Source organism: Colletes gigas, unplaced genomic scaffold (genome assembly GCF_013123115.1).
Source record: "Colletes gigas isolate AHSC1104 unplaced genomic scaffold, ASM1312311v1 Colletes_gigas_Sc00011, whole genome shotgun sequence".
Taxonomy (NCBI): Eukaryota; Metazoa; Arthropoda; class Insecta; order Hymenoptera; family Colletidae; genus Colletes; species Colletes gigas.
This window is the reverse complement of record NW_025106640.1, coordinates 516,374-544,035: the sequence shown is the minus strand read 5'-3', so window position 1 is coordinate 544,035 and position 27,662 is coordinate 516,374. Positions and strand designations below refer to the sequence as shown.

The 27,662-nt window shown below is 37.8% G+C and overlaps 1 protein-coding gene across 11 annotated transcripts in view; it reads left to right on the top strand.

Moving 5' to 3' along the window:
* The window catches only part of LOC122398484 (guanine nucleotide-releasing factor 2), a 93,090-nt gene that overhangs the window by 30,925 nt on the left and 34,503 nt on the right, over positions 1-27,662 (top strand). The window contains exon 1 of one of the 11 annotated variants that reach the window (XM_043398384.1): positions 2,966-3,001. The exons of 9 other annotated variants lie outside the window; for them this stretch is intronic. In XM_043398384.1, coding sequence (XP_043254319.1) covers positions 2,977-3,001 — 25 coding nt within the window. In that variant the 5' untranslated portion in view covers positions 2,966-2,976. Of the gene's footprint in view, positions 1-2,965; positions 3,002-13,828; positions 14,298-27,662 lie in introns of those variants that run through there. One more of the 11 variants, XM_043398386.1, reaches the window with a different exon arrangement.

Genomic DNA, 27,662 nt, shown 5'->3' with positions numbered 1-27,662 from the left:
TAAGACGCTGAACACTCGAGTTTTTTTAAATGTTCGTAGAGATGGTGCTGAGAAGAACGCGTTAATTATGGTTAACCGCGATGCACGGACGCATGCACGGCGTAATAACCGGACGCAGTTGCAATCATTTCTCCCTGATCGCGATCTCGAGTCTCGTTCCGCTGATATAAGGGTAGTATACACTGGAAAATGAGGGGCAGAATGTCGTTGCACCCTCGCGACGCGAGACGATATGCTCACCCGTAAGGGAAGTTTCAGTTTACTAGACTTTTTTATGACGCCGTGAGCGGCGAAGTTACTTCGCTTCAGTTTTTACACATGCCTCTAGGTATTATCGTTCGCGGAGCCTGGGAGTATCGTTGATAGCGAGCTTAAGTGTTGTAGTTTGTATGAAAGAGTATCTCGCGCGACGAAGGGTAGCAGTCGGGAACGGGCTCGACGATACTATTTGCTGATAAGACGCCCCCGCTTCCCTTTCATCCCCTTTGTTATTTTTCTATTCCCCGGGTCTCGAAATATCCCGATTGCCCGACTTCCTCGTGTCTTCGAAACCATTAATCAGCTCCATCATTAACTTTCATGTACGCGCAATCTCTATGTATGATAAACTAATGATTTTTCTACGTAAATAATACTTTTTTGTACAAAATAACGAGCAAAACTAATTACATAAATATTAAAAATCGTTTGTTTTTTACTTTGTAATAAATTTAACACGAGATATGAATTTTTCGAATTTCAAAAATTCGAAAGAAAAATAAAATTGCAAAGGATGTTTTCGATGCGCTTGATTTGATAAGCATTGGAATTTCAGAGAGGGCGGAGTAAACACGGGACAAACATCACAGAAATTGCCGTCCAATTTTCGAGCGTTAATTAAACCGTTTTAATGTCCGTGCACGGTTGCAATTTTCGAGCGAGTCGAGGCTTAATCCTCCGACGCGCCTCGCGACTATCATTAGCCAAGGAAATGAAAGATAAACAGGCGAGAATAGAAGTCTGAGGAAAGACGTGGCGAATTAAGGTAACTAACGAGAGTGTGTACGCGAAAGCGAAGTATCCTTTGGCTCCCAAAGGTGGAACGAGAAGCTTGGCGTTTCCTCGCTCTAAACGTGCAACTAAAACTGCATTAATTAGCGAAATGGCCTCTCCACCGTGTAACGGAGCCCTCCCACTCCGGGCGTTTCGCGAAGTCAAGAAAACACGTGGCCAAAGAGAAACGTTCCCTTCAACGTCATTAAACCAACCAGCGGCAAAATTAACTACATTCCCCATTAGAGTGCTTATTTCTTCTGCTTCGCTTTTCCATTAAAACTCGGCTTGTGCCAATCCCTTTAGTACATACTGTTGCAAAATCTTACAACTGTTTTTAACTCCTGAATAAACGAAGTTAAATTGTGCAAGTACAGTGATCCCTCGTTAATGTTCGTTGACTGGAATCCGTTATCGAGTGTACTACTCCAGGAACGGTAACTCAGCTTTAAAATAGCAAAGATTGATGTATTAATAACGTCACCAGCGATCGACAGTCTATTACCTTGTATAGCATTTTTAATTTCTAATCTCTTTAGTGCGTTCAACATCCAATCATTAATTTCTTCTTTCTTATTTTTAAACTTTGTTCTTTATATAAATATTTAATAACAATATCGAGGGAGAAAGTAGCGGAAATTAACGAGGGACTACTGTATACTGCAGTAAAATAAGAACCTTCGTGAGTCACAGTTTGACCACCTCAACTCGAAGCGAATATTAATATAGATTCTTGTTGCATTATTTTTCGGATCCCATTACTTCATTCAGACCCTGATCGAGAACAATTCCGTTTATTACACACACACACGCGCGACACGAGCGCCCTTTCGTATTATCATAGCGATATACTCGGCTGGCGTTACAAACGGTGCAACTGAATGTTTTAACAAGTGTCAGGGCGCAAATTGAAAACATTAATCCTAAAAGCTCGCGTTCTCACCGTACCCAGAGGCAGTAATATCGTATCGCAATGGCAATATTTTTCAAAGGATGTCGTGTTCGGCCCCTGTAAGCAACCGACATGGTTGGGTACCCACCTGATACACTACCTTCTTAGGAACACGAACGTACTACCTACCAGTAATGGCTTTTCGTTGAATGAAATACTCCACGAAACGCGGGTACATATCGGCGTATAAATGGATCGCCGAACTAGGCGACTCCTGGAACTCTGATTCATCCTCATATTCGTCCCACGCCGCTTCCCTTTATCTACTATAGAATCGAACCTGGCTAATGCCCGGAGTGCAATATCGAACTGCACAATTCATCGAGTCTGGAGGGCGTGGAATTCCCTTCCAGCTTATTCCCTGGCGGATTTCTTTTGGTATAATTGTAGGATTTGGCGAAGATAAGTATTCTAAGAAAGAGAATTCTGATGCCATCGATAAATAGAATATATATAATTAGTCTCAAGCTTCATAAAGGGTGACTAGAACGATCAGAAGATCGCCTTGGTATCTTTCTTTCTTTTCACAATACATCGAGTACCATTCAAGTAGCTACTGGCTATAAAGTATGAAAATAAAAACAAATCAGTGTATATACTCTTCTTATCTATTTATTAATTAAAGTACAAAGCGTCAGACAGAGTTTAAAACTCGCGGTCTTGGCGCCGTGCTTCTATTGGTCACGCGCGAGCCAATTACGTGCTTCTTCCCGCGTTTCTTCCCGCGTTAACCGTACGCGTTCTTCGTTAACTCGTCTCGAAAACCACGCGTTGCGTCGTAGCATGACTACAAACTAATATACATATATTTCCTTCTGTGAATACAATGCTCTTAAATGTTCGTGAAACCGCAAGTGTTTGCTCGAAACCGATCCATCACCAAGAATATAAATCACACGCAAAATATAACCTAGTCGAGACATGGAAGGCGAAGAAATATCTGTTTCTACGGATTAACCTACGAATACAAGTTTCCCTGTGAACAACCATGGATGCGAACCGTGAAAGTGACCCGAGGTGTGTAAATTAAATTTCATGGTCTCCTTTGTTTCCCCACTGGAATTTTTTTTGCTTGTTTGTGGTATCGTGGTCTCGGTACGTCAGATTCAAGCGCAGTTATCGGTCGCCCCATTACGTCGTCGAGTCCGGCCACGGTATTATTTTTATTCCTTGGGGCCGAACGGTTATCTTAACGAACGTTGCGGTTATTGTTTTTCCGGAAACCGCATCGGCGGCCAATGAATGTGTCTCCGTGGCAATCCAATTTAGCTGATACAGCGCACCCAGAACGAAGCATCTGGCCCCGAGTATCGATTCCCCTAGTATACTCGAACACGCGCTAATTAACGACGTTGAATCGTTCCCCATTTAGATCCGCGTTTAATATTAAGACGGTGCAAGAGCAAGTCTCACCTTTGTTTCCGCCTACGTCGAAACAGAGACCGCGACATTTTCTTCGTTCCTCGTCGTTCGCTTAACCCGTCGACCTCGGGCTTCGTATTTCACTTTGTAATTTATTTAACGCATTTGACGAGACGCGATTTCCTTTGACTTAGCACGGAATATCCCGAAGTAAAGCGTTCCTTGAAGGGGAACGTGAAAGAAAGCACGGACTTTCGAAACTAAGAAGTCATTTCTCCAGCAAGAGAATTTAATTTTTCATGAGAAGCAAGTGGGTGATTTTATGATATATTTGAGAAGATTATAGTCTTTGGTAGCAGTAGTCGACGATCACATAGATTTGCTCTTTTCAGGCATAGTCATAGATAATCTATGAATAGAATCTGCAACTTTGCAAACAATCTTGGACACGGGAGTAGACTTTTCTTCAAAACTCGGGAAATCCTTCCTGACACTGCATTATCAGAATTTACGAGGGAATATCGCGATCTATCAATCGTCGATTTTTATGAAACTTTTCACGAATATTGGTGATATAAAATCACGTCGTATTTCGTTGCTACTTTCTCGAGTTTAAAGAATCCCGTTCATTTTATCCATGCCTATATAACTTTTAGAAGATACATAAATCAAGAGGAAAAAGTTTCCCGATATTTTAACGCGCAACATCGATCAGTTTTACCCTCGCAAGTTTTACACTGTTATCTTAAAAAATTAAAAACAAGTGATTCAATTTGCTTCAGAATCTTGTAACGTGCACATTTTGCCTACAATTTTGAAGCAATAAATTCTTAAAGCTTCTTTTCCGGTCGTACATTTGAAATTTTAATATCACTCAGGAATTTATGTTGGACCGCGTTATCGGTCACTATCGAAAATGTACTCGAGAAAATTGTAGTTGTAATAGCAGTTGCAGGTCGATGCAGTTCCCATCGACGTTATTGCGGATCGTTTCGTGGGAAGTGAAATCGATGGCCATGATTTCCTGGACTTCGCTGCTTTTCCATCTAAAATAACGTCGGATACTTTCCTACCGTCTCGATTAGGTCATTGCCGTGGATAGGAGTCGAGACCGTTGGTATGATTCCGATACCCTATTTCCCCGTTACGCTTTAACAACACACAGGTCCCTTTTTCGAAGCTTCGACGAAATTTCTGAAACAAATAAGATTTGCAGTTTCATAGAAACCCCATGAGTAGGTATTACTAAAAATATTTAGTGCAGTTTATTTATATGAATTTTAAGAAATTTTTAGACAATTTGGTACCTAATCGTTTAAAATTGTTTTTATAGGTCCATAAGAATTGTTAAATATTTTTTAACACATGTTACCAGAAGGTGAACATCAATTTTGAGAGAAGAATAATTTGTTATCTAAGAACAGAAGTACGTTGCAGGATCAGATGAAAAATATCTTTGCCATTGTAAAAAGGAAAAGAATTATGGTTAGCGTCGGGGTTCACGACCCTTTCAAATGAACATCTCGCAATCGTTTTTCGCAGTTTTAATCACGCCGGCGATCGCGTTCTTTGAGAACTTTGAAACCCGTCGGCGTGCCGGTCGCTTTTTGACTCCGACACTTTGGAATGTTAAAGCACACCGGTTCCCCCCGCGATTCAGAAACGTTTCCAGCATGGTTTTTCGACAAAGGAGGTTTGCATGCTTGCGCAAACAAGTCTCACGGTCGCTTTCACTGCAAGCATTTACCCCTGCGGAAAAAGCCTCGGGAAGGCTCGTTCAAAGCTTGCGGGCAACATCTGCCGCGCGATTGGCTTGGAAAAGTGGAGGAGGTAGTTTCATTTTGCAAATTGGAGACTGAACACGACAGAGCAGACATCAAAAGACGTTCCACGCTTGTCGTTGCTTCTTCTTTGGTGACCCTTCCATGTGTTTTCCCTCCCGCGAATCTACTGGAAATAGTTGCTCACGGGATCTTTATTCCGGGAAACGGTATTGTGACGTCCTGCCAACGAAATAAATAAAGAGGAATATTTAAAACTAATTAAATTAACGGCGACTCCGTGACGGAATATTTTTCTGACGCTCGATTTCAATCAAAACGATTATTTAAACAGCACGATATTTTTATAAATATACGAGGGTCGTTCGACGAGTAAACGGACTATAGTTAACGCTTCGATGGCCGCACGTTTCGCGCGATGACCGTGGCTTGCCGCCAGCCATTTTCGTAAGAGTTTCAGCCCGATGAAAGCTCCCCAACTGTTGTTTCTCGGCTGGAAAATCTACTCATTTAGAATTATGAATTTATCACAGGGAAAGTAACAAGGAACAGTTTATTCACTGTTCTTATATTATAGTCTCTGACCATCGTCGGTTCTATTATAGTAGTGCATGGATGCACCAGCTGCAACGTGCAATTGCACTTCTTTTTCAAATGAAACTTGCTGACTTTTTTCCAAACGTATCGATCCCTTGGGTCACTCTGCCTAGAAAAGGTATAAGGTACGGTCATGGGCAAATCGATACCTTGGAAAATATTTCATTTCGTTCTCCACAACTCTACATAAATGCTCATAACTTTAGAAATGTTTATTTTTATATTCCAGTAACGAACCTAGATATTCATTATTTAGTAAGAACCGATGAAACATACCAGCCACTACTGCTCCTATTTTGTATTCTACCCTGGTTCGAAACTTATAATATTATAATACAGTTCAGTTAAGTTATCAGTGTGCCAATTTTATTTACTATATGAGACATTTTTCTTAAAGCAGTGATACCGTAATAATAATATCAATATCAAGTAACAGTAAATAGATTATTCTGTAATTGTATTTTTATATTATTTTTTCAGTAAAATACAAGAAAAGTTGAAAGATAGAATTTGGTTGATACTTTTCAAGTCAAATTTAAATACGCAATGGAGGGGTTAATCCACCCCGATGGACGAAACTTTGAGCCCGTTCTATGAACAATGTGCGTTGGAATAAATACCTGGTGACCATTTATTGGCTCACCAAGACGGTAAATTTCGATAAGAGAGCGAACCACGTAGTCTCACCCACGTTGCAACGGGTTATTGAACCTGTAAGAATCGCGGACGAAGTGAATCCCTGCTCATCGCAAGAAAAAGTATAAAAGGGGTATCCTCTCAGGGACGCTTTTATCGGAAACGGATAATATCGTCCGCGATATATGCGACAACGAAGACCAGAAAAAAGTATCCATGGTTCTCTGCCCCTTTTTTTTTTTTTTTTTCTGCCCGCTGTCTTCTCGCCGCAGCCTCATGTTCATTACGCTGGTTTTACGACAACATTTTTCTTCGGCCACGTCCTCTCGCGAGGGCGCGCGTTGCGTCTCGTCGCCGTATTTTCGCTTACAAAATGCTCGATACGCCCGTGCACCGGTGTATTTTTCCGGCGAAAATTTATGTTTCCTCGTGCTCTGGCCCCGTTTCCGCCAACCCTTATTATTTATCGCCGGTCCCCCACCCGGAACCGAACTAATTAATTTTTCCGGTAATTGGAATCGCGTGCCGTTGAAATCGAACATGTTTGATCGATAATTATTATACCGTTGTTACGGGCCATTATAAAATCTCAATTATCGATACGTTGTTTGTAAGTTCGCAAGTTTCGAGCACTGACCGTTCCTGTAAATTTTATATCGTAGACATTCTGTAATTAATTTCTGCAACAATTGGAATTATACAGGGAACAAATTTTAATGGGAGATTTTAGAGGGCAAAATTAGACGAAAATAAAGTTATTAAAAAATTTCAAATTATTCTGAAAAAATTATGTTTGGTTGCGGGGGTCAATTACAATCATTTTTGGTGAATAGACATAACCCCGAAATTCTGCGTATTTTCGAGAAAAAAATTCAGAAATGTGGGCAAATTTCTCGGCGAAAAAAAAAATTTCGAATCGTTCTAAAAACATTATTTCTAGGTTCTGGGGTCAAATACAACCATTTTTGGTGAATACACATATCCCCGAAATCTTACGCACTTTTGAGAAAAAAATTCAGAAATGTGGGTTTTCTCGGCGAAAAAAAAAATTTAGAATCGTTCTAAAAAAATTATTTCTAGGTTCTGGGGTCAAATATAACTATTTTTGGTGAATACACATACCCTCGAAATCCTACCCACTTTCGAGAACAAAATTCAAAAACGTGAAATTTTTCGATAAAATTAAAAATTTTCAGATCGTTCTAAAAAAATTATTTTTGATTGCAGGAGTAACTTACAATAATTTTTGGTGAACAGACATATCCCCGAAATCCTGCTCATTTTCGAGAAAAAAATTCAATACGAGCGGAACTTTTAACATTAATAACTTTTTAACGAAGCCTCCATCAACATATTGGTATTATTGATTTTTGTCTTATTTTGGACTCTAGAATCTTCCACTAAAATTTTTCCCAAAAGTGACTGAACACCTTGTATAATTTTATAAACGTCGAACAAAAACTGTTATCCTTTTTGTGATATTTCAACTATGGTTTTAGAAATAATTAAAACTGTAGCGGAATGATTGTGTGGAAATAAGAGAAATTCTCAGGTAATATTGGAAATATTAAATGAAAAAAAAGGGAAACGGTATGAAAAACTTGGAATTTTTATATTTTTAAAAAAAAATTTTGAAATTAAAATTTTCTAAAATAGTTATTATTACTGTTGATAAAGAATGGTGTTAGCATAATTCGTGTCGTATTTGTATGAGAAAAGCTTTGGAGAACATCGTCGTGTTTCAGCGAAACGTAAATGAATTTCGAAACTTTCGTGCCGATCTTAATCGCCGCGAGAACAATTAATCGCTGGTATCAAAGTCGTTGGTAATCTATAAGAACGCTACACTCGATCGATTCAGGGAATAATAAAACGCTTTGGGAACATCGGAGCTACCGTTGGATTGGTCTTATTGTTAAAAGCAGCTAAGACGCATTGTTCGAACTTTTTCGATTAAAACTTCCTCGATGTCGTTTTCTCTTGCCTTTGTCCTGCAAAATGGTTCAGGTCGATCATTTACATTCTTCCAAGATAAATTGGGCGGGTCCGTTGCCACGGCAGCGTCGAAAAACAATTCGACGTCCATTTAAATATTGCTGTAAAAATCAAAATTCAACTTTTATTATTTAAGCTCCATAAAACTTTCGTTTTATTCGATATTGCATTTGGAAAAGAAATTGCTGTAGTAATGTTCAATTTTAATTATAATTCGCCGAACGTTAAAAAGTCTAATCTTGATTTACGAACTGGAATAGCCCGAGTGTTTAACGAAAAAACAACTCGGTTGAGAAATTGACTTCTCTACTTGACTGATTACATCTGCATACCCCGTTATCGATTGCAGAGATAAAGTAAATCCTCCGGGGGAATGCCGCGGAAAATAAGGAGCCACCATAAATTGTGTTTCCCCGACGTCGTGTAATATCCTTAATAATACACTGTTTCACGGTAATTTGGAATCTTAATAACAATTATGGGAACGTATAATTCGATCGCCGGGTTAATCGCCTCGGCTAATTTTCGTTCCTCTAGCCATTTCTCGCGTTCGCGCAATTTATCTTGCGCTAATAAAACCCACCATTTTATCGATCTTTAAAAAGGTTCGCGTTCGTAACTTTTTCAGCAGAACTATAAACACACGCATTCCATCTTCCACGCATTGTAGTCGTTCCCTTTTGTTGCATTTAATAATACTAAGAGCTGAAAATCCCAATTCGCATAGGCATGGCGTTGAAAATTGCATCGAAACAGACTTTTTTTTTACTATCGCAGGGTACATACTCTTCCCTAATGGAACTCCCGAATGTCTATATGGATAACTCCGCGGATTTGATTTCAGCACCGTTGATAACGTAAAATAATTTTCAAATACGTACTTTCATACTTTGTATTATATCAAGTATATTTAATTAACACGTTGCCTGAGACCTTGAAATTTTGTACAAAACCAAAACTATACTTAAAATTTGTCTTAAGAGTTTCGTGATCCTTTTGAAATTCAAATTTGCTTCCTTGGATCGATGAGATATTAAATGTTTTTTTATTATTTTTAAATATCAAAATGCTTCATCTGCATATAAAAAGTACATTTTTACGATAATTAACTTTGATTGTCAAAACTGGGGGTCCTGAATAATTTTATCTCGGTATTAAAAACGCTCGTGTAACTCGTAAATTAACGAGAAGAGAATTATTGAGTTATAAGCTGGCGTTTTTGCGGCCCCAGTGCGTAATATTTCCGGGTTTCAATAAAACGTTCCGGCGAAGACATCCTCGTAATGTTCGTCGCTAGGAAAAATGAAAACGATCCCCCTCCGTCCCGTTTGCGAGTCCCATTAGGTTTTTATTTAGCGTCGCCTGTGCCCGGGATATCTCCCAGCACTTACCTGCGCGAGTATTGAAACGCACACACAGCCCGCCGGTGTTTTACCGTTAATTGCAACGACGGAGAAACCGCTGCGGATCGCGGCCATAAAATACGTTTATCACCCCCTAAAGTCATGGCGCCACCGCTGCCTCCGCGGGACCCCATTAATACGCAAATTGCGACCGCGAATTCCTCGGTGCGACGTGGACTAATATGCAGGTCGATATTGCTTCAGAAAGTCATTAGGTGTTTCTATTATTCCGATCGAACGGAAGGGCGAGATACAAATTACGGAAATCCGGAGCCCCGTGCGTGGTAAATTGGTAATACTTCCCTATTACGCCCTTCGCCTTCCAAATTGAACGATATTGCGGAGTTCCATTTTATTTCTATTTCCCATAGAAATTTTCACGCTGCGTCTTAACCGTTATTAACTATGTTCGTTACATTTTCCTCGCGTTAAATAATTTTATTGCAATCGTAACTATAAATTGCCTTAAATTCTTTATGGTGTCCACTGGCGCGTGCATACTAATTGCTTTATAATGTTGCCCGCGCAATAACCCGTGTTGCACATTTTACACTGGTCATAGCAATTAAGGAACAACCTGCTCAAACGACTTTGCCGCTTAGAGAGTCCGATTTTTTAAAAGCGCTTTAGAAACGTAATTATGCCATTTTCGACGATGCTCGAAAGCTTTTTTACTTTACGAGAACTCGAAACAAGGGGGAATTATATTAACGAATAAATGAAGCTAGAAAATGCTTGCTATTTCTACCAATTGATTAAATGCGAGTTGTATGATTTTAACACCATTTTGAATCTTTTTGTTCCGCGATATAGAACTCGAGAGAAACTACTTTCGTCGAATCGAACTTGGGAAACGCATCTCGAAGGGGAAGATTTTTTTTGGTTACCTTCTCGAAGTTTTCCTCGTCGATTGATTCCGGCTCGGCGAAACTTGTTACAGTTTCGATTCGAGCTCGTTTGAAGATGAAAGCACACAGTAGACTTCTCGATACAGAAAAGTTTAAATAGGAGGAAGTTTTCTCGATCAAAATTGAGAAATTACCGGCAGGCTTTGTCGCGTAATCAACGTTAATAAAGGGAAACACGTATGGGCGCAAACACGTCGGTTCGTAATTATGCATTAACTTTCTGCAGCTTGATCGACACGGGGAAACGTTTGGCTAACAGGTTCGTAGCCAAATTATTGCAGAGCACGATGTTTGCAGAGTTGATTAAAATATATTTCAACTCGCGGCTGACTTTGCGTTAATAATACGTGGGCGTGGAACTCTGTCAATTAAACGAATGAATTTTAGAAAGGTTCGATGACATTGAAATTTCAATTAACGGAAAATGTTTCCCAATGTAAGCAAACGTTTAACCTCTCATTTTTAAATGTTCAGTGTTATACAAGCATTTCCTAGTATTATTTAAAACCAGACTACTCGGATATGTTTAATATAGAAATACAGTAAATATACTTCAAGATATGAACTTCGTCCTGCACATTATATTTTTGTTACTATAATTTTCAATTATTAAAAATTGTGTAAAAATCCATAAAAATCACAAAAAATTAACTTTGTTTTACGAATTAAAATTTAAGTGATTTATTTTACTGCGGCAAATTATAATTTCAGTATTGCATTTTTTCCAATGAGTTACTCTGTGTTACATTGTAATTCAAGGAACATATATTATCGAGTTTTATTGTAATAAATGGTTGATAAAGAAGAGAAAAAAAATCGGGAAAACGTCCAGACAGACACCATTATACGGATTGAGTACATATAAGGTATTCCACAAATTGCAGCCAATCGGACTGCAGTGGAAGTTGAAACGCATAAGGATCGTGTTTTTTACGGTCATCCCACTTGTTCGGCGAGTATCCAGAATTTTATGATTGCGCCGGACTACGAACTGGTCGTGGAAATACCACAAAAGCAGTCGAAAGAATTCAACGAAAAAAGGTCGGAAAAAATTACGAGAGAAACTTTATCCTTTCATGGTCAAATTTCGACGATCGTTTAAAAAAAGAATCTCTCTTGGCACGTTCTGCGAAAAGATCTCTTGCGCTCGTAAATATCGATGATTATTGCTTAAACCATTTATTTATTAAAAAACAGAAGTATTTTCTGTAGCTTTGATTTTTATCAATCGATGGTATGTTAATGAAACATTCATTAAATGATGTACAAATAAAATTGGAGTCGTTTTCAGAAGCTTAAATTATAATTGATGAGTAAAGTAAAAATTGGAGACCTTGTAGAAAATACAAATTTCGATATTTAAATAAGATTGACAACTAAATTACAATATTCGAATAAGTTTGATAATAGCGTAGAAATTATCTCCCTCGAGACATAAATAATACTGATTACATCATCTACAAAGACTCTATGTATGCACAAGTGCGCTGTTGAGTCGTTTTCTATGAATATTTTATAAAGGTGTTTCATAAATAAATTTGTCGATAATGTGAAAATGAAATTGTCAAATTCTTTGAAGTTTTTTATTAATATTGATAAATTTGATTAAATTACTAATACATAGTTTAACAACATATGTGTACGAACATAGTAATGTTCTCGATTGTCGAATATGGAGAACAGTATAGTTTAACGTAAAAGAAAATTTCAGTATTCACGAATGGTTATACGCGCCACTTCGGAATCGAGCAGGAACGAAAAGCTTTGGAGTCACGTTCCGGAGTCAAATATCAGAGAAAAGGAGAAGGGATCTCGACTTCGTTCAGGCAAAGGGCGAGAAGTCTGTTTTCGATTTCCGTCACGAGAAAAGACCGAGAAGTTTATAAAACCGCCGTGCTGCATTTTGAATGTAACAAGCTTGAAACAGAAACCAACTTAATCCTTTAGCTGTAACAAGAAACACGATTATCTCAAAAAAGTTCTATTACTTCATGAAATATAAATGTAGGTATCGTAAACAATTGCATACTAAACAATTTTGCAACACGTTGTAAGTTGAAAGTGACGGTCACCGGTGACCACCATGACAGTCAATGTGTTAAATATTTTTTATTTTTTAAAGGAAGAAAAGAAAAGAAATAGACAAAAATATAATATCTCATAATTTCCTGACAAAATCAATAAAAAATAATTATAGAAAATATTAATTGGATGTAAGTAAAAGTTAATTTAGCTCTGAAAATAAGAGACGTTCATGCATTTTACTTTGCGTAAAGAAGTACTTTATATGAAATGTAGTCGTACGTTATCGATTGCTTACATTATTCTATAGAACATTGTGATGTAGACGGTGATGGGATCTGACATTGACAATGTATTTTATATTCCATTTTTGTACGGTATTCTTTAGAATGCGGCGTTGTACATAATGAAGGTTTCCCGATGCAGTTTGGACGATAAAACCACGTCTGTGTGCGTTTACAATTCCCTTTACCCTTTTTACTACGCGAGGACGGTATTATGCTGTAAACAATGCAGTTACTCCCCGGTGTATCCAAGGTATTATACGTTAAAATCGATAAAATATTTAGTTAGAAAAATTTTAATCTTCCTATTAGGTATTACGTAAAAAAAAATTGAGTCCCACACAGAAATCGAACTGGACCTAGTTGAAATGTAAAATCTGTACAAATGTGACGTCATGCACGAAGTCTAGGGAGTTCGTGGTCACCAGACACAAATAGTTCCCGATCACGAAAATAGCAGAGATTATGTTAAATGGCTCGCGAACACGGCCGATGCATCTTTCTGTCAACGGTAGAGTGCGAGTGCGAAAGACACGAGAAAGCTTGCTCTCTTGCGATTCGAGCACCAGGGGCGGAACAAAGACGGAGAAAAAAGGGTAGAAGTGATCGAAGATCTTTTGGGTTCCGCGCCACGAGTGCGAGAAGGACGGACCAATCGGAGAAAAAGGTTCCAGCGAATGACTGGCCGAGGGTGGAAAGGGAGGGAAACAGAAGACGGAACGATAGGCGGAGATAAACAAGCGCGAGAGAGAGGGGCGAACAGGACACGCACGGTAGAGGGACAAAGACGGAAACAAGAGATCGTACTCGATGCTCGTCGGGCGAAGTTAGTTAGCAGTCGATGCGCACACGCCACGCGCTCCGGACGTACGTCGTCTCGTTCCTCTTGTGTGTCCTGTTGTGTCGCGCGACCGTCCGTTCCTTTCGGTTCGTCAACGTGTCCGGTTCTCGTGGCGGGGAAATCCGCGGCTTCCGCTCGAAAGTAAGTTTCCCCCGACCCGTTCGAAGGAACTCGGTCGACGTTGCGGCTCGATGCTGCTTCCCCGCGACCGATGACGAAAGTTACGCGAAACGACTCGTGTCAGTGATGGTCGCGATATTTCGGTGAACTTTATTCGTTCGATGCTTCGAATTTGACGTGCCAAGTGTGCGTGATAAGGTTAAGTAGGTTCTGTATCATCGCAGTGATTTCGAGAAGCACGTTAGCGACGAGAATGGTCATTTCGTGCTGGGGGTCGAACGAAACGTAAACACGGACGAATAGGTTCGTTGACGCCGCGGGCGATCGAAGGACGCTGGAATATATTCTCGAGACACGAAGCAAGGTACGAAACAAATACTACGAGTCAAACTCGACGATAAATCGAACCTTTCGATCCGTGTATCTTTGGGGAAACGATCGATAGGGAGCGTTCTTTGCAAAATGTACGACGCGTAGCCGCCTTAAATCGCTGAAATATGCACGCGACAGATCGCGGGCGCTTCGTGCCCAATTGGCCACCGATATTTTCGAACGGTATTTGAATTTTAAAACCGCGCACGGTTGACGACGTGAACGGTGGATCAATCATGGCTGCACGGTGGCAATGACAGGATGGCGTTTATTAATAACTTCGTGACAGAAGTGACGTGCCGGTTCGGACGAACCTCGAGCTTTCGTGTTTTTGCGCGTAACGATAAATCACGCCGGTTTCGTTGCCAGTAAGCCGAACCCTGAGCAATGAAACTTTTCCGTTTCCACTATTATATCGTACGCGAGCGGCAAGTGACTCACTTCACGGGCGTGTTCTATGGGGATTTTTTTTTGTTACCGTGGTTCGAAATAGTGCGACGAGATCATAGGAAGGGTTATTATTGCATCCGCATTCTGTCTCGCGACGTCTCGACGTACGAAGTTTATGGTCGACGAACTTTGACACAGAGCAGGACATTTTTATTCGAACTATATACTCGTGTAGTTATTTGCATACCGCTTAGAAGTATTTGTAATAATTTTCTTATACAAAATGCTGATATAATATATGCATGTACATGTTAACACGTTGATTGTCTATGGCGGTCGCTGATGACTGGCAGTTTAAACTTACAGCGTGTTGGCAAATCGTGAAAAATGTTACTGTCGTTAGGAACGCTGTAAAGTGAAAATAATTTCACAACTGTAATTGAAGTTGTTAAAGTCATTAATTATATTTCATAATCTTCAAGAAATACTACTTAAGTGTGCCCTATTAACCCTCGAGTTGATCATTGAATGCGTTCCGGTGGCTCTTGAGTGGGATTCTGATATGACACTATGTCTCTTGAGATAAATAAGATTTATTTGGTTTCGTCGGTACTTTGAATACAATGTTATTCGAAAATATTTAAACGAAGATAAACGTAACGTACTCTTATTCGTTTAACGTAATTATCTTTGGTGCCTTAATACTTAATTGCTTAGATATAATTGTTATAATTTTTTTCTATAATTATTTCAGTGATAATTATTGCAGTGACTATCGTAATAATTTCCATAAATTCATGGTTAAATGAAATGGTAAGATTTAACATCCTAAACATTAAAATTAAAATATGTTTTTTTGAAACTAATTATTTTTTTACTGTAAGTGGTACTTAGTGTAGGGAATAGTTGCACCACTCAACGTACTTAAAAAAGTTTTATTCCGTTTAAAAAAACAAAGTTTGTATGCTCTCTACGCGATTATATGACCCTTGAAACTATTCAACTTTCGTTATACATTTTTTAATATCAACGGTTTTAGAGATATTCCAGTAGATCGATTTAAATGAACCTGTATAATTTAAAGTATTTTGTAGTAAAAAATAATCGTGTAAGGTCGTGTACGTTAGAATACACAGCAGGCTTGAAGAGGTTAGGATAACAAGTTCTCGGGTTCATCAAGCGATCATAAACTTACGATCGCTACTGTTCATGCTCATCGTCTGATTGCTACCATTCGTAATCCCGCCGGAATGCTTCGAAATCATCGATATTCGTTAAGCTCGCTCCGCCGCAGACACTGTATTATACAATAAAACACACCGTAGAAGGAATTCAGAGATGAGATCATTGCGAGTGCACGAAAGTAGGCGGTCGGGCGATTCAATAAACCAGAGGACGAAGGTCAAGCTTAAGTCATCCAATATGTTAACATTTTTATTTTCGTAGGCGTTCGTTCTTGCTAATACGAAAGGATTTGAATCGTCATTCGTAAAAATATTTCTTCGGTGTACAGTTGCTCAGGATGGAAATTTTTCCCCACTGTTATGTATAGATGAATGTTCGTAAAATGAATTATATATGTGAATGAAATACGTTTGCAATTCTTGTTGATTCTATACGTATTATTATAATTTATGTAAATAAAAGTATAACTTAGGTGCACATTTTCAAATGATCAAAATTACTATTTAACAAAATATGATCATACACAATTTGTAAAACTCTAGTTTATCTTTAAATAAAAAAGTAAATGTTAATGTTTTAACCTTTGATGTGCAATTTGTATACAAAAGTGGAAGAAATAGCCGTTTGTGCGTTGCTTCTATTCATATTGAATACCTATAAAATTGAAATGAAAATAAAACAACAAAGTACATAGATTGAAGATTGAAAATGATCCGCGTTGGTGCAACATAATAACAGACAAACAAGACTTTCAAATTGTATGTATGTGAAAGTAATTGAGAACATTTTTCCATTAACTTCGATTGTAATAGTTCCGTTTCAAGAGATTCAATGGAAACAATTTAAAAATTTCCATAACTGTTTCAATTCCTGTTTGTAACCATTGTGTAACATCTGTTTTAATTGTTGGTTTATCGTGCATTTATGATTTCTGAATATCAAATTTAGCAATTCATATTGGACATACAAATCCATTGTTCGACTATATAAAGCCACTGAATATATGTTATTATTCAATTTATTATTATTATGTTTATCCTTCGATAATTGCACTTGTTTTATTTTACTTTTTTATCAAATTTCGAGGTTAGGTTCGAACCAGAACCTTGTTAAGAATAATGTACATACAATATTTTAACACTGATTACTGAAGTGTCCAATATTATATTTTACGAGCAGTGAGAGGAAAGTAATAAAGATGGACGATAATTAAGTGTAAGCCCCATGGTACGTATCCATTCTTCAGAATTGCAATTCGGTGCCCAGGAGATTAAGTTTTTTCACGCGCAGTCGCGGAGAAATGTAGAAACGAAAAATAAAGATAACAAAAAGCATGATGGATCGTGGAATACTCACATTTTCTTGTCTCTCGCGATACCTGCGATTAACGAAGATCTATCAGTTCTAGTACTATAGACATAATACAAAGAAAGTGTAATCCCTCTATCTTTCGTTCAAATTAAAATTCCACGTACGTTTATTTCCGTCTTTTAACACGTGTCGATGAAAATTGAGAAAATTTAACGTCTCGAAAACTCCATTTAAAATTGAAGTTTCCTATCAAATCTTGATAATACAGTTCCACCGTATTCAGTTTTCCAGTTTCCCTTGCTTTGTGAGAAAAGTTATTCGGGTCCTCTTCCATACCAGCCAGTCAAGAAAATGGAATAGAATTTTAATATCAGTTGCCATCCGAAACGAGTCGTTATTTATTGATTTCAAGGAGAACTGTTTCGTGCAAAATATCTTGTATTCTACGGTGCTCGTGGAACAGAATATGGAAGCATTTCACTTTTATTTATCTCTTGAATTCCCAGAAATGTCAACTTATTTTTCTATTCCTTAAAAAATCACTAAAATTTAAATTAACATTGTACCCGAGGGGTTAACAATTATTCAGTTAAAATAGTTTCAAAAATAATTTTGCTTATTAGGGGGAAAAAAGAAACGATTTTAAATACTGTGCGATCGAGGGTTGAAAAAGTAATTTTAAAAAATGGCTACGTCCGATGGGAATCGTTACCGACTCATTCTGTGTATTTCCAAGAACATCCGCCGTTAAGTGTTGGGAGCACGAAATCGGATATCGAGTTGCAACGCGAGACCCTAATTTCTCATCTAATATGAGCGAAAAATGCTGACAGTGGCTCGACCAAGGATCTCAGCTGCTCGACAAATTTAATGTCAGGGACAGCGTGTAACGAGAGACTCCTTCTAATTAATTAAGCGAAGCGTAACGTTTGCGTGGCAACTGCGTGCCGAGATACGATGGATTTTCTCGCGTTTCAGCGCCAAGAATTTTATCAAACGTTACGCGCGACTTTTTTTTTTTATCATCGCGTCTCATCGGTTCCAGTTCTTGTTATTGCACGTGTCCTCTCGGTGGCACAACGATGTCGATCGATTATTTAACGCCGTGTCGTGTGTTTCACGTTTTCCTCTTCGCCAACGAGACTCCGCGGAGGAAGCTGAGCGAACAGTTTAAACTTGTTTCTCGCCTACGCGTCGAACGATGCATAAATTGCATCTTCGTGGCGATTAATTATTTATGTGCGTTCTTAGGGGACATGACGTGTTTATTACTAGTCCCGTGAGTCATTCTCGAGTTTTGAGTCGAACGTGCAGTCCTCGTCACGCTCGTTTCGCTTGGAACGATAACACAACTTCGATATCCCTCGAAAGAGTAATGTGTTTTTGCAGAGTTTTACGGGACCTTGTCCAAAATTTTGTAGTTTGTTGGTAAGTTACTACGAGAATTATTTGGTGATTTTAGGTCTAGGCATAAATCTCTGATCGAATCATTTAAAATTCGGATCTTGAAAAAATGTTTCGTTTTTAAAACCTCTAAATTTTAATTCGATATTACAGTTTCGAGATGGAAAACAGTAGTTTCAGGAACGAGACGAGAACAAAGACCGCAATTTAACATTCAACGAAAATGAAAATTTTCAACCAGTTCTTACGTTTGAAACTTTCTCAACGCGCGTTGTGTACGCGAAAATATTTTCCAAACAAAAGACCTGCCGGTGGTAAAGGGGGTAGAAAAGCAAGTTGTAGAACGTCGGGAACAAAAGCCACGGAGCGTAAAAGAGGAATTCGTTTACATTAACCGTACGGGCAAATGAAAATGTAGTTTATAATTCTGCCAACGGGGAGATTACGTTTCGTAAAGGTCGTGTATACCCCGTTTCGAGAAATCTGGCCGCATTAACGTTTGAAAGTTGGTCCTTTTTCAACGCGGTTAGCCAGCCTGGCTGTTCTGCATCTAATTTCCCTAGTGCACGCCCCTTGCATCCCTTCTGGTCACAGCACATGCTCGACACACGTGTTACGCTATTATGTCAATCGTTACCACGTGGATAAATGCTCGAGCAATTTATTACTTCGAGGACTTCCTTCCACACGCGCAACGAAAAACTGAGGAAGAAGAAACACCACGCGCCAACGAGCCCACAGAGATAAAAATTTTCAAATTTTTGAAAAAGAAAAAATTAACAGAGACGAATACGTCGCGATACTTTAGAATTATTTAAGCAAACCTGATCTAACCGAAGCCAAAATTGTCGTACTTTGTCACTGATTTGATTTTTCTTTTTGTTCCAGGTAAGCCGCGAAAGCTTCTCGTCACAGGTATTTATCATCATTACTGATAGTTAACAACAAAGTAGTAGGTTACCTCACAAATATGCATTTTTATTCGTGTATAATTTGAAAGGGTTTTTCTTTACTTTTTTGGGGAATTTTTTTCTTGGAATCAGTAAATTGTATAGTTCTAGGTTTTTGTGCATATATTTGGTAATGTTTTACGAGTACAAGGTTATTTTTTCATACAAAACTAATGATTATTATAGGAGCTACGTGTTCCAAAAAATGTAGCTTTTCATGATTCTGGCCATTAATTAGTATGAATACAGTTATGGTGTAAACTAGGGAGAAGTAAAAATCTTCATAGACAAAAAAATGGCGGCACTTTAAAGTTGAATTTACGATTTTTATCTTAATTTAAAAATTTTTAAAATATCGACTTTTATAGAAATGATTTTATGAAATTGTATCCCATAAAATTTCGTTTCTCATTTTCGAAACACTAGAATAGTGTTGATGGGTACTCTGTATACGACACTGGGTATCGGTTAAAATGCATTAAAAAAGTATCGGTATCGAAACTTGATACGAAGTTCCTGAGATTTCAATACCTTTCGATACTTCCCATTAAGTACTTCGGTATCGAATTGCTTGAATATCATAAATGCGTATCGTATCGGTTCTGTTACTAGCCTGATAATATCGCGACGAAAGCGAGAGAAGAATGTCGAGAACGCGTATTTCGATATCTGAATGACCAACGAGTGTTTAGCATGGCCCTATTGTCTTTCTCCTTTCGTTCTATTATATGTATACAGATGCATACTAACAAAAATTGTTTCCAGCGTTCATATTTCGACTTATGCCACTACTATCATCGTGCAGTAAAAACAATAAATGTTGAAGTTTTTGCATGGAAAAATTTTACAATGACATAGCTTTAATATCCAAGATATTTTCAATTGGATAAGTGAACGGTAGCCATTGCTGTTGCTAAGAGCATCAGTGAGACAATGCAAAGATAAAACTTTTTTTATTTCTTTAATGAAATTTTTACCAATGTATTTGTGAGAGTTTTCCGGTTAAAATAAGCCCAAACACGATATAATTTGTGTTTAACCTATTTCTAATAGAGTATAAAATCTCGCTAAATATGCAAATATGATCCAAGTAATATCGCGTTTGATCTTATTTTAATTAGGAAGACCTCACAAATATATTAGTAAAAGTCTCACTAACAGGAAATAAAAGAAATAAATAACTTTCACACTGTGTTATTCTTATTTATCCTTCGTTCGGTGTCCAAACGCCATAGCTCAGCTTGTGCCTTTCTGAGAATTGAAAATCAACCATGCTTTCGTAAGATTCGCTGTATACGCGGTTTAGAAATTAAAATTTGCCCTGTACGTGATTAAATGGCCGCCATTGTACTTTAGTGACCAAATGAGGGCGCTGCTAAAAATGTTACCATAAAACCTAACCTCGATTGCGCTCGAGTCACATTCGTAGCAAAGTCTCCGGGGCAGAGTGGCTACAAAAAGTTCATTGTTACACGTGTTTCCGTGGAGAAGATCGCGAATCATAAGCGTGCAGCGTGAAATTCTAGTTCTCGTTCCATTTTGTTTTTCTTTTCTTTGTCTCGGGGGCGCGTTGCACGGAAGAAAGCGTCGGTGGTATAGAGGAGAGCAGGAGTGGGTCGAAATTGGATTCTTGTTTGCAGAGTCTTATTTGATTACGGAGGAAAGCGATTTTCTGTGGTAGCTTGAGTTACAGGTATCTCGACCGGGGCCTGTATAAAGCGGCGGGAACTCGACGTGAAAGCGAAATCAGGATCCGCGTTATTTTGCGGGCGAGCAAATTAAATGCAAATGAACGTGATGGTTTTCGCGTGCGATGGGAATGAGAAGGGGAGGACGCCCGGAGTGATACTTTAAATGATTCGATTACTCGGGAACGGTACGTCAACAGAAATTATTCCTATGTGGACACTTCCGGGGAATGCTGAAGATATCAAGTCTCAAATTACGGCGTCCATTTTGCGCTTTGATACCGGACACCCGAGACACGGCGGTAAAAACCTAACCTAACCGGACAAAATCGTTAAAACGATTCCTTTCTTTTTGAATTTCTTCTCCTTTTTCTTTGAAGTCGTAATACGTATTTAATTGTATAGTTCTATGCTAATCTACATATAACAATATTAATAAAAATAAAATTATTTTTACGCAAAGTCGCGAAAGAAGTTGATGTCGTTTAAAAATTTATTTATTAAGGAAAGAATAATAAAACCATTGTGTAATTTTTTATTGAGGCTTAAAATATTAAAGTTGTTGTTTATATTCGAATGTTTAACGTTTAAATATTCATGTCGTGGAATTTATCCGTAAGACGAGTTTAGAACATTGTCGCGGTTAACGTTGTTAATTTTGAAGCTAGATTACTGTAAATTAGAAAATATACTTGGACGAATTCAATTAAAGCTAGCAACAGGGTGAATTTCGTTTAACGAGACGCGAATGATACAATCGCTGAAATTCGCGCACACGTTTGAGCATAATGCTCAAATTCAGCGAGCGTGTAGTCGGGCTACTCGCATTCTTCCGCACTTCCACCGAGTGCACTTCTTGTCCGCATTACGCCAGCCACTTTTCCCCGTGGCTTTTCACGTGAAAAGAGCACAGTTTGCGCGTAGTGGAACTTAGAAAACTCATTTACCCGGTCAGGTAATTTACTCTTGATTTCTAAGTTTCGCATTAGCCGTACGTTACTCCCAAACGAGTATCGCTTTCGTTCACTTTATTTAATCGAATTCTTACAAACGTATCAGCTTGTAATATAAACTAATTAATTTTCTTATCAACTTTTTATTTCATTTATAAAAAAGAACAGAACCGAGGAATAGTGTTAATTTTTAATATATATTTTAAATTTGTATACTAGTTTGAAAGTTCTTTGTTTTGTTTTAACATTGGAATTTTTGCACTAATTCGATATGAAATAGCTGTGTTAATTGTTGCGAGAAACAATCTCGTAAATTGAAATTTGCATCAAAGATACATTTAATAAACGATAATTATATCGTCGAGGAAAATATTTAATTTCGTGTACACAGAATGTAATACACACTCCGAATGGAATTTAATTACCTTTGCTTATTTTATTGCTCGCATAAAAAATGTTAAGTAATAGTCAGCGAAATTGCAATTGCATTGAAAGACTTTTAAGACTCCTACGGACGTTTCAGAACGCTGAGAAGTTTAAAAGTCTTCTGAAACGTCTTGGAAACACGCTTCCTTAATGAAACGAATTCTTGAATTACATTACAACGTTGTGGGAGGAAACAATTTATATTTCCACGAGTCTATTAACATAATAGCTGGTTATTATGCATTTGTTCTCGAGCGGAACCGTACTTTCTTTCAGCAATGCAAAACATCCTTCTGTTAAGTATTGCACGGGCTTAGCTTTCAATTATTTGTTTTTTTCTTAGAATGTGTTTAAACAAAAGAATAGAGAGATTACTTTTATTTTTATTACTTCAGATAAAAATGTATTGGTTTAACTTCTTCAGGTTTAAATTATTTTGTTCAAAATGAGATAAATCTTTTTTCTTCGTTTTATTCGACAACTTTATTTACATTTAAAACATATAGATATATCGAAGAGTATGAAAGGGCGTGGTTCAGGGAACAAGGATGTGTTTTCTCTTTCGAAAATTTATTTATGAATTTCCATTAACAATTTCAGTAAAAGAAAACATTTTCGTTTAATTTATAGCGAATGAATTTTCAGACCTGTTCGTGTGCTTCGAAAATAAATCCGAAATACAATTAGAACCGTAGCTTTAGAAGGAACGATTTTCACGGAGACTTTAATGTTGCGTTTGGGTGTCCCCGGTTTCTTACGCCGAGACCAAAATTACACGGAACCGAGTTTAACTGGACTCGGTCCATTATGCTTGCGAACTTTACAGCTGGAAGCTCCACGGGACTGTTTAAAGAAAAAGGACGATTTAGTCTTATTTTGTCCTTTTATCTGTCCGTCGCTTGAAAGCATTCTCTTCGGACTATCTCCAAACATTATAAGGGCTCGGGCTCGGGCCCTTAATGGATTTACTGTTTGCATCCCAGAGAGCATCGGCAGATACTCTTGCCTTACGATATACCCTTCGTCCTTTGAAAATCAATCTCCCTCGTTTGGCCCCGGGTTCTCTGCATAGATTGTCTCTCGTAAATTTGATTCGACTAGAATCGAGTAACGTTATTATCATTTTGAACGATCGCTTACGCGCGGATTCAGCGAAACGATTAACGCTACTCGAACGCACTAAATGTGCAACAAACGTTTCCTTCAGATACAAATTTCCCACGACGAGCATAGGATAAACAATTATATATGTGTAATCTGTACAAGTTATTCGAGATTGGGTCATTCGTGACCCTTAAAATATAAATTAATATTTTATCCGTACAAGTTATATTTACTTATGATAATTAATAAATAACTCGACCCTTCAATGACAAACTGCAAACGTCCAAGGCTGGGTTGTTTGTGACCCATAAAATATAAATTAATATTTTACGTATAGGTAATTGTATTTAGTAAATTCTTTTTTGATTTGACGTTTTGTTCGTGGCTAAATTCAATGCAAGAACTAATATTATTATTCCCTTACGAGAGGCATTCGATCTGTTTTAATTGGAAATAATCGCCGAGGACGAATCGGTGAACAAAGGCGCGGATTCTTTTTCGTAAAATTCGTCGATTCCATCGTTTATCACGGGAACCGCCGTACAACATATTCCGCCGTGGAACACGCAGTCCCGATTTATTTGAGCATCAATTTCGCCGCTGAATCCTTTCAACGATAAAATTGAATAACGTTATCGACGTATCGAACAATTATTCATGCTAAAGCCCCCGTGATACGTCAAATGTTATTTATTATCCATGGAACGGGAATATCTATTTTCCTCCAAGGGCAAACTAATCTAATTTATTTGCACGTTGATTTCCAGCTGTAAATATACCGCAACGTTGAAGTTAACGAAGTGGCCCATTGTAAATCAAATTTGGCGGTGCCGCGGACTTTCGCGGCGTTCGTGTCTCATTAAAATTAACGCGGGTCGTATTTGAAGTGTCACTGTCCGATATTGGGTTGCGAATTAACGGAATTGTAACGCGACACCGTCCTCGTAGGAATTCCATTTTATCTCCCTCTCCCTGCATTTTGACTCTAATTAATCTCTTGCGCAACTTGATCGTATATCAATATTGTTTACATATAATTTTAGAGAATTACGAGATATACAAAAATTTTGAATTTTATAATAATAGTTTTATGAGATATAATAGTTTCTGTTAATTTATTGGCTGAAATAGAACTGTTGCTATTGTAGAAAGAAATAAGCGAGATAGAAAGGAGAGGGGAGTGTTTGGGAATATTTAATAGTCAGTCGAGGAGTCGATGTAGCACTTGTGAGAAAGGGTCGAGCGTAGCCCTCTGTTGGCGAGCGCGGGAGATGTAGAACAATTCTTTTCGTGTTCGTTTATGGTTTACCAAGATTCATTACTCGTGACACGTGAATTATTCTTAAAATAAAGCAAGCAAACAATTGTTCATTTAAATTTAACTATGAATTTTTATTTCACGATCGATATTTGCTATTTCCCCGTTAGTTATTTTCCCTCCTGGAAGCAAACAAAGAAATTGGATTATGAAAAGTTGATTTGATGTTTACCCGTAAGGGAAACGGTGGTTTACGAGAATATTTCCATCTCGAATTAAAGCCGCGCGCAATTTTACATCGTCGAATCCACGACGGTGCTTTGCATCGTCATTTACTTCGACGAATTAAATTAAGTTTATTGCACTTCGTGCTAGCTTTTCCATTCCTCGGTGCATCGGGGGTTCGCAATTAATTCTCGGGTAACGAGGTTGCGCCTGGCATATCGATATTAAAGAGTTTCGGCCTTTTAGTTGGCTCCCCTGATATTTCCTGTTTAATATTACATTTGAAGTTCTTTTTAAATATTGGGCAGAGGGTAGCAAAAATTAGCACGAACGTAGCAAAGTGTAAAATATAAAATATTTTATATTCCGTCCAAAAATACGAAACGTACGCATGTCGACCACTGTGTATCGCTTTATATCCCAGGAATGGTTTATCAGGAAATCAGGAAAACTGGTACAGTAGTGTTAGGATTATGCGGCACTCGGTTATCCGAATAACTATAATAGAAGGTGGACAAATTTTTCAGCGAAATTAAGAAATTTCAAATCATTCTGGAAAAATTATTTTTAGTTGCGGGGGCCGATTACAATCATTTTTGTTGAATAGACATACCCCCGAAATCCTACGCACTTTCGAGAAAAAAATTCGAGTAGGTGGACAAATTTTTCGACGAAATTAAAAAATTCCAATTCGTTTAAAAAAATTATTTTTAGTTGCTGGGGCCGATTACAATCATTTTTGGTGAATAAACATACCCGCGAAATCCTATCCCCTTCCCAGAAAAAAATTCGAGAAGGTGTAAAATTTTTACACAAAATTAAAAATTTCAAATCTTTCTGGAAAAATAATTTTTAGTTTCAGGGGTCAATTACAATAATTTTTGGTCAATAGACATACCCCCGAAATCCTACGCACTTTCGAGAAAAAAATTCGAGTAGGTGGACAAATTTTTCGACGAAATTAAAAAATTCCAATTCGTTTAAAAAAATATTTTTAGTTGCGGGGGTTGATTACAATCATTATTGGTGAATAGAGGTATCCCCGAAATCCTACGCATTTTCAAGAAAAAAATTCTTTACTACAAATATAATGGCTGACCAGAGATCTGTGATTATATTCCTCGTTTTTATCACTTTATATGTAAATATAATCCAATTATCCAACATATAAAATTTTAATGGGACATTTTAGAGACGATAATGGAGAATACCAATTTGTTGATTGTGGCTTCGTTAAAAAGTTATTAACCTTTAAAGTTCCACCTGTAATAGTGGTTCTCAATCAGTAAGAGAAACTCTATTTACCGACGTATCGACAATCTTACAATTTTGTGAGTACCACTAGCAGATCGCCGTTCTACAGGCGGAATTTTAAACGTTAATAACTTTTTAACAAAACCTCGATCAACAAATTAGTATTCTTGATTTTCGTCTTATTTTGGCCTCTAGAATCTCCAATTAAAATTTTTCCCAGTGTTGGCCAAACACCCTGTATAGTTTAAAGAATCCAGATTCTCGGATTTTAGGACTTCTACTTCGCCTAGAACCGTTTCTGACGCATTTTGAAGTCCACTCGACAGAAACGTTTGCAAGAACAAGAACGGTCGGTGCTGAAACACCGATTCGATCTTTTAATTCAGAGAACGACATTACTCCCCCGACCCTACTACCAATCCCGTACTCACTAATATCGCCATCGAACCATGAAATTCCCAGCTGGAAACGGTTCGTGGTATTCCGTGAACATTAAAGCCCCGTAATTGCATCGCTGCGAGCGAAATGCACCAAATGGTCGCGTCGTCGGACGAAGGAGGAGCGACGAGCGTTGCGCGTTTCCATGGTACAATTCTTGCATAAAATTTCACCTGTTAACAAATTGGCCGGGGAATTTGTTGATCGGGATCTGTCAGGGGAAAGTGCCGCTGTACCGTATGATTAAACTGTTGATTGGTCCGATTGCAAGAGGAATTAAACGGGGGTCCATTAATATTCTGTAATACGTATGATTAGTTGCAACGGAATAAATCAACCTGTACCAGAAGATGAACGGACGATGAGTTGAACCGTCGATTAACCCATCTTTGATCTCTCATAATTTGACGCGATAACAAAAAAATAAAACATCTTAATTCCTATTATAATTCCTGTAATTACATTTAATTTCTAGCGTGTTAATAATTGAACAAACTTCTCGAAGAAAGGTCTCATCGTAATCCAAAATATTTTGTTTCATTTTATGGTTATTGTTCCATCGATCAATTTTGTTCCGTTCAAATTCTTTGTTTATAAATAAAACGACACCCGTGTCAAACAGATAACGGTTAATTCGATCGGGCAAGTATTTAAATAAACGTACTCGTTGAACTTGAAACATAATTTGATTGCACGATTCAGATAACAGTTAACATCGAACAAATAACGGGAGTTCTTTATCCAGCATTCGTTGTTCGAAACTTTTTATCT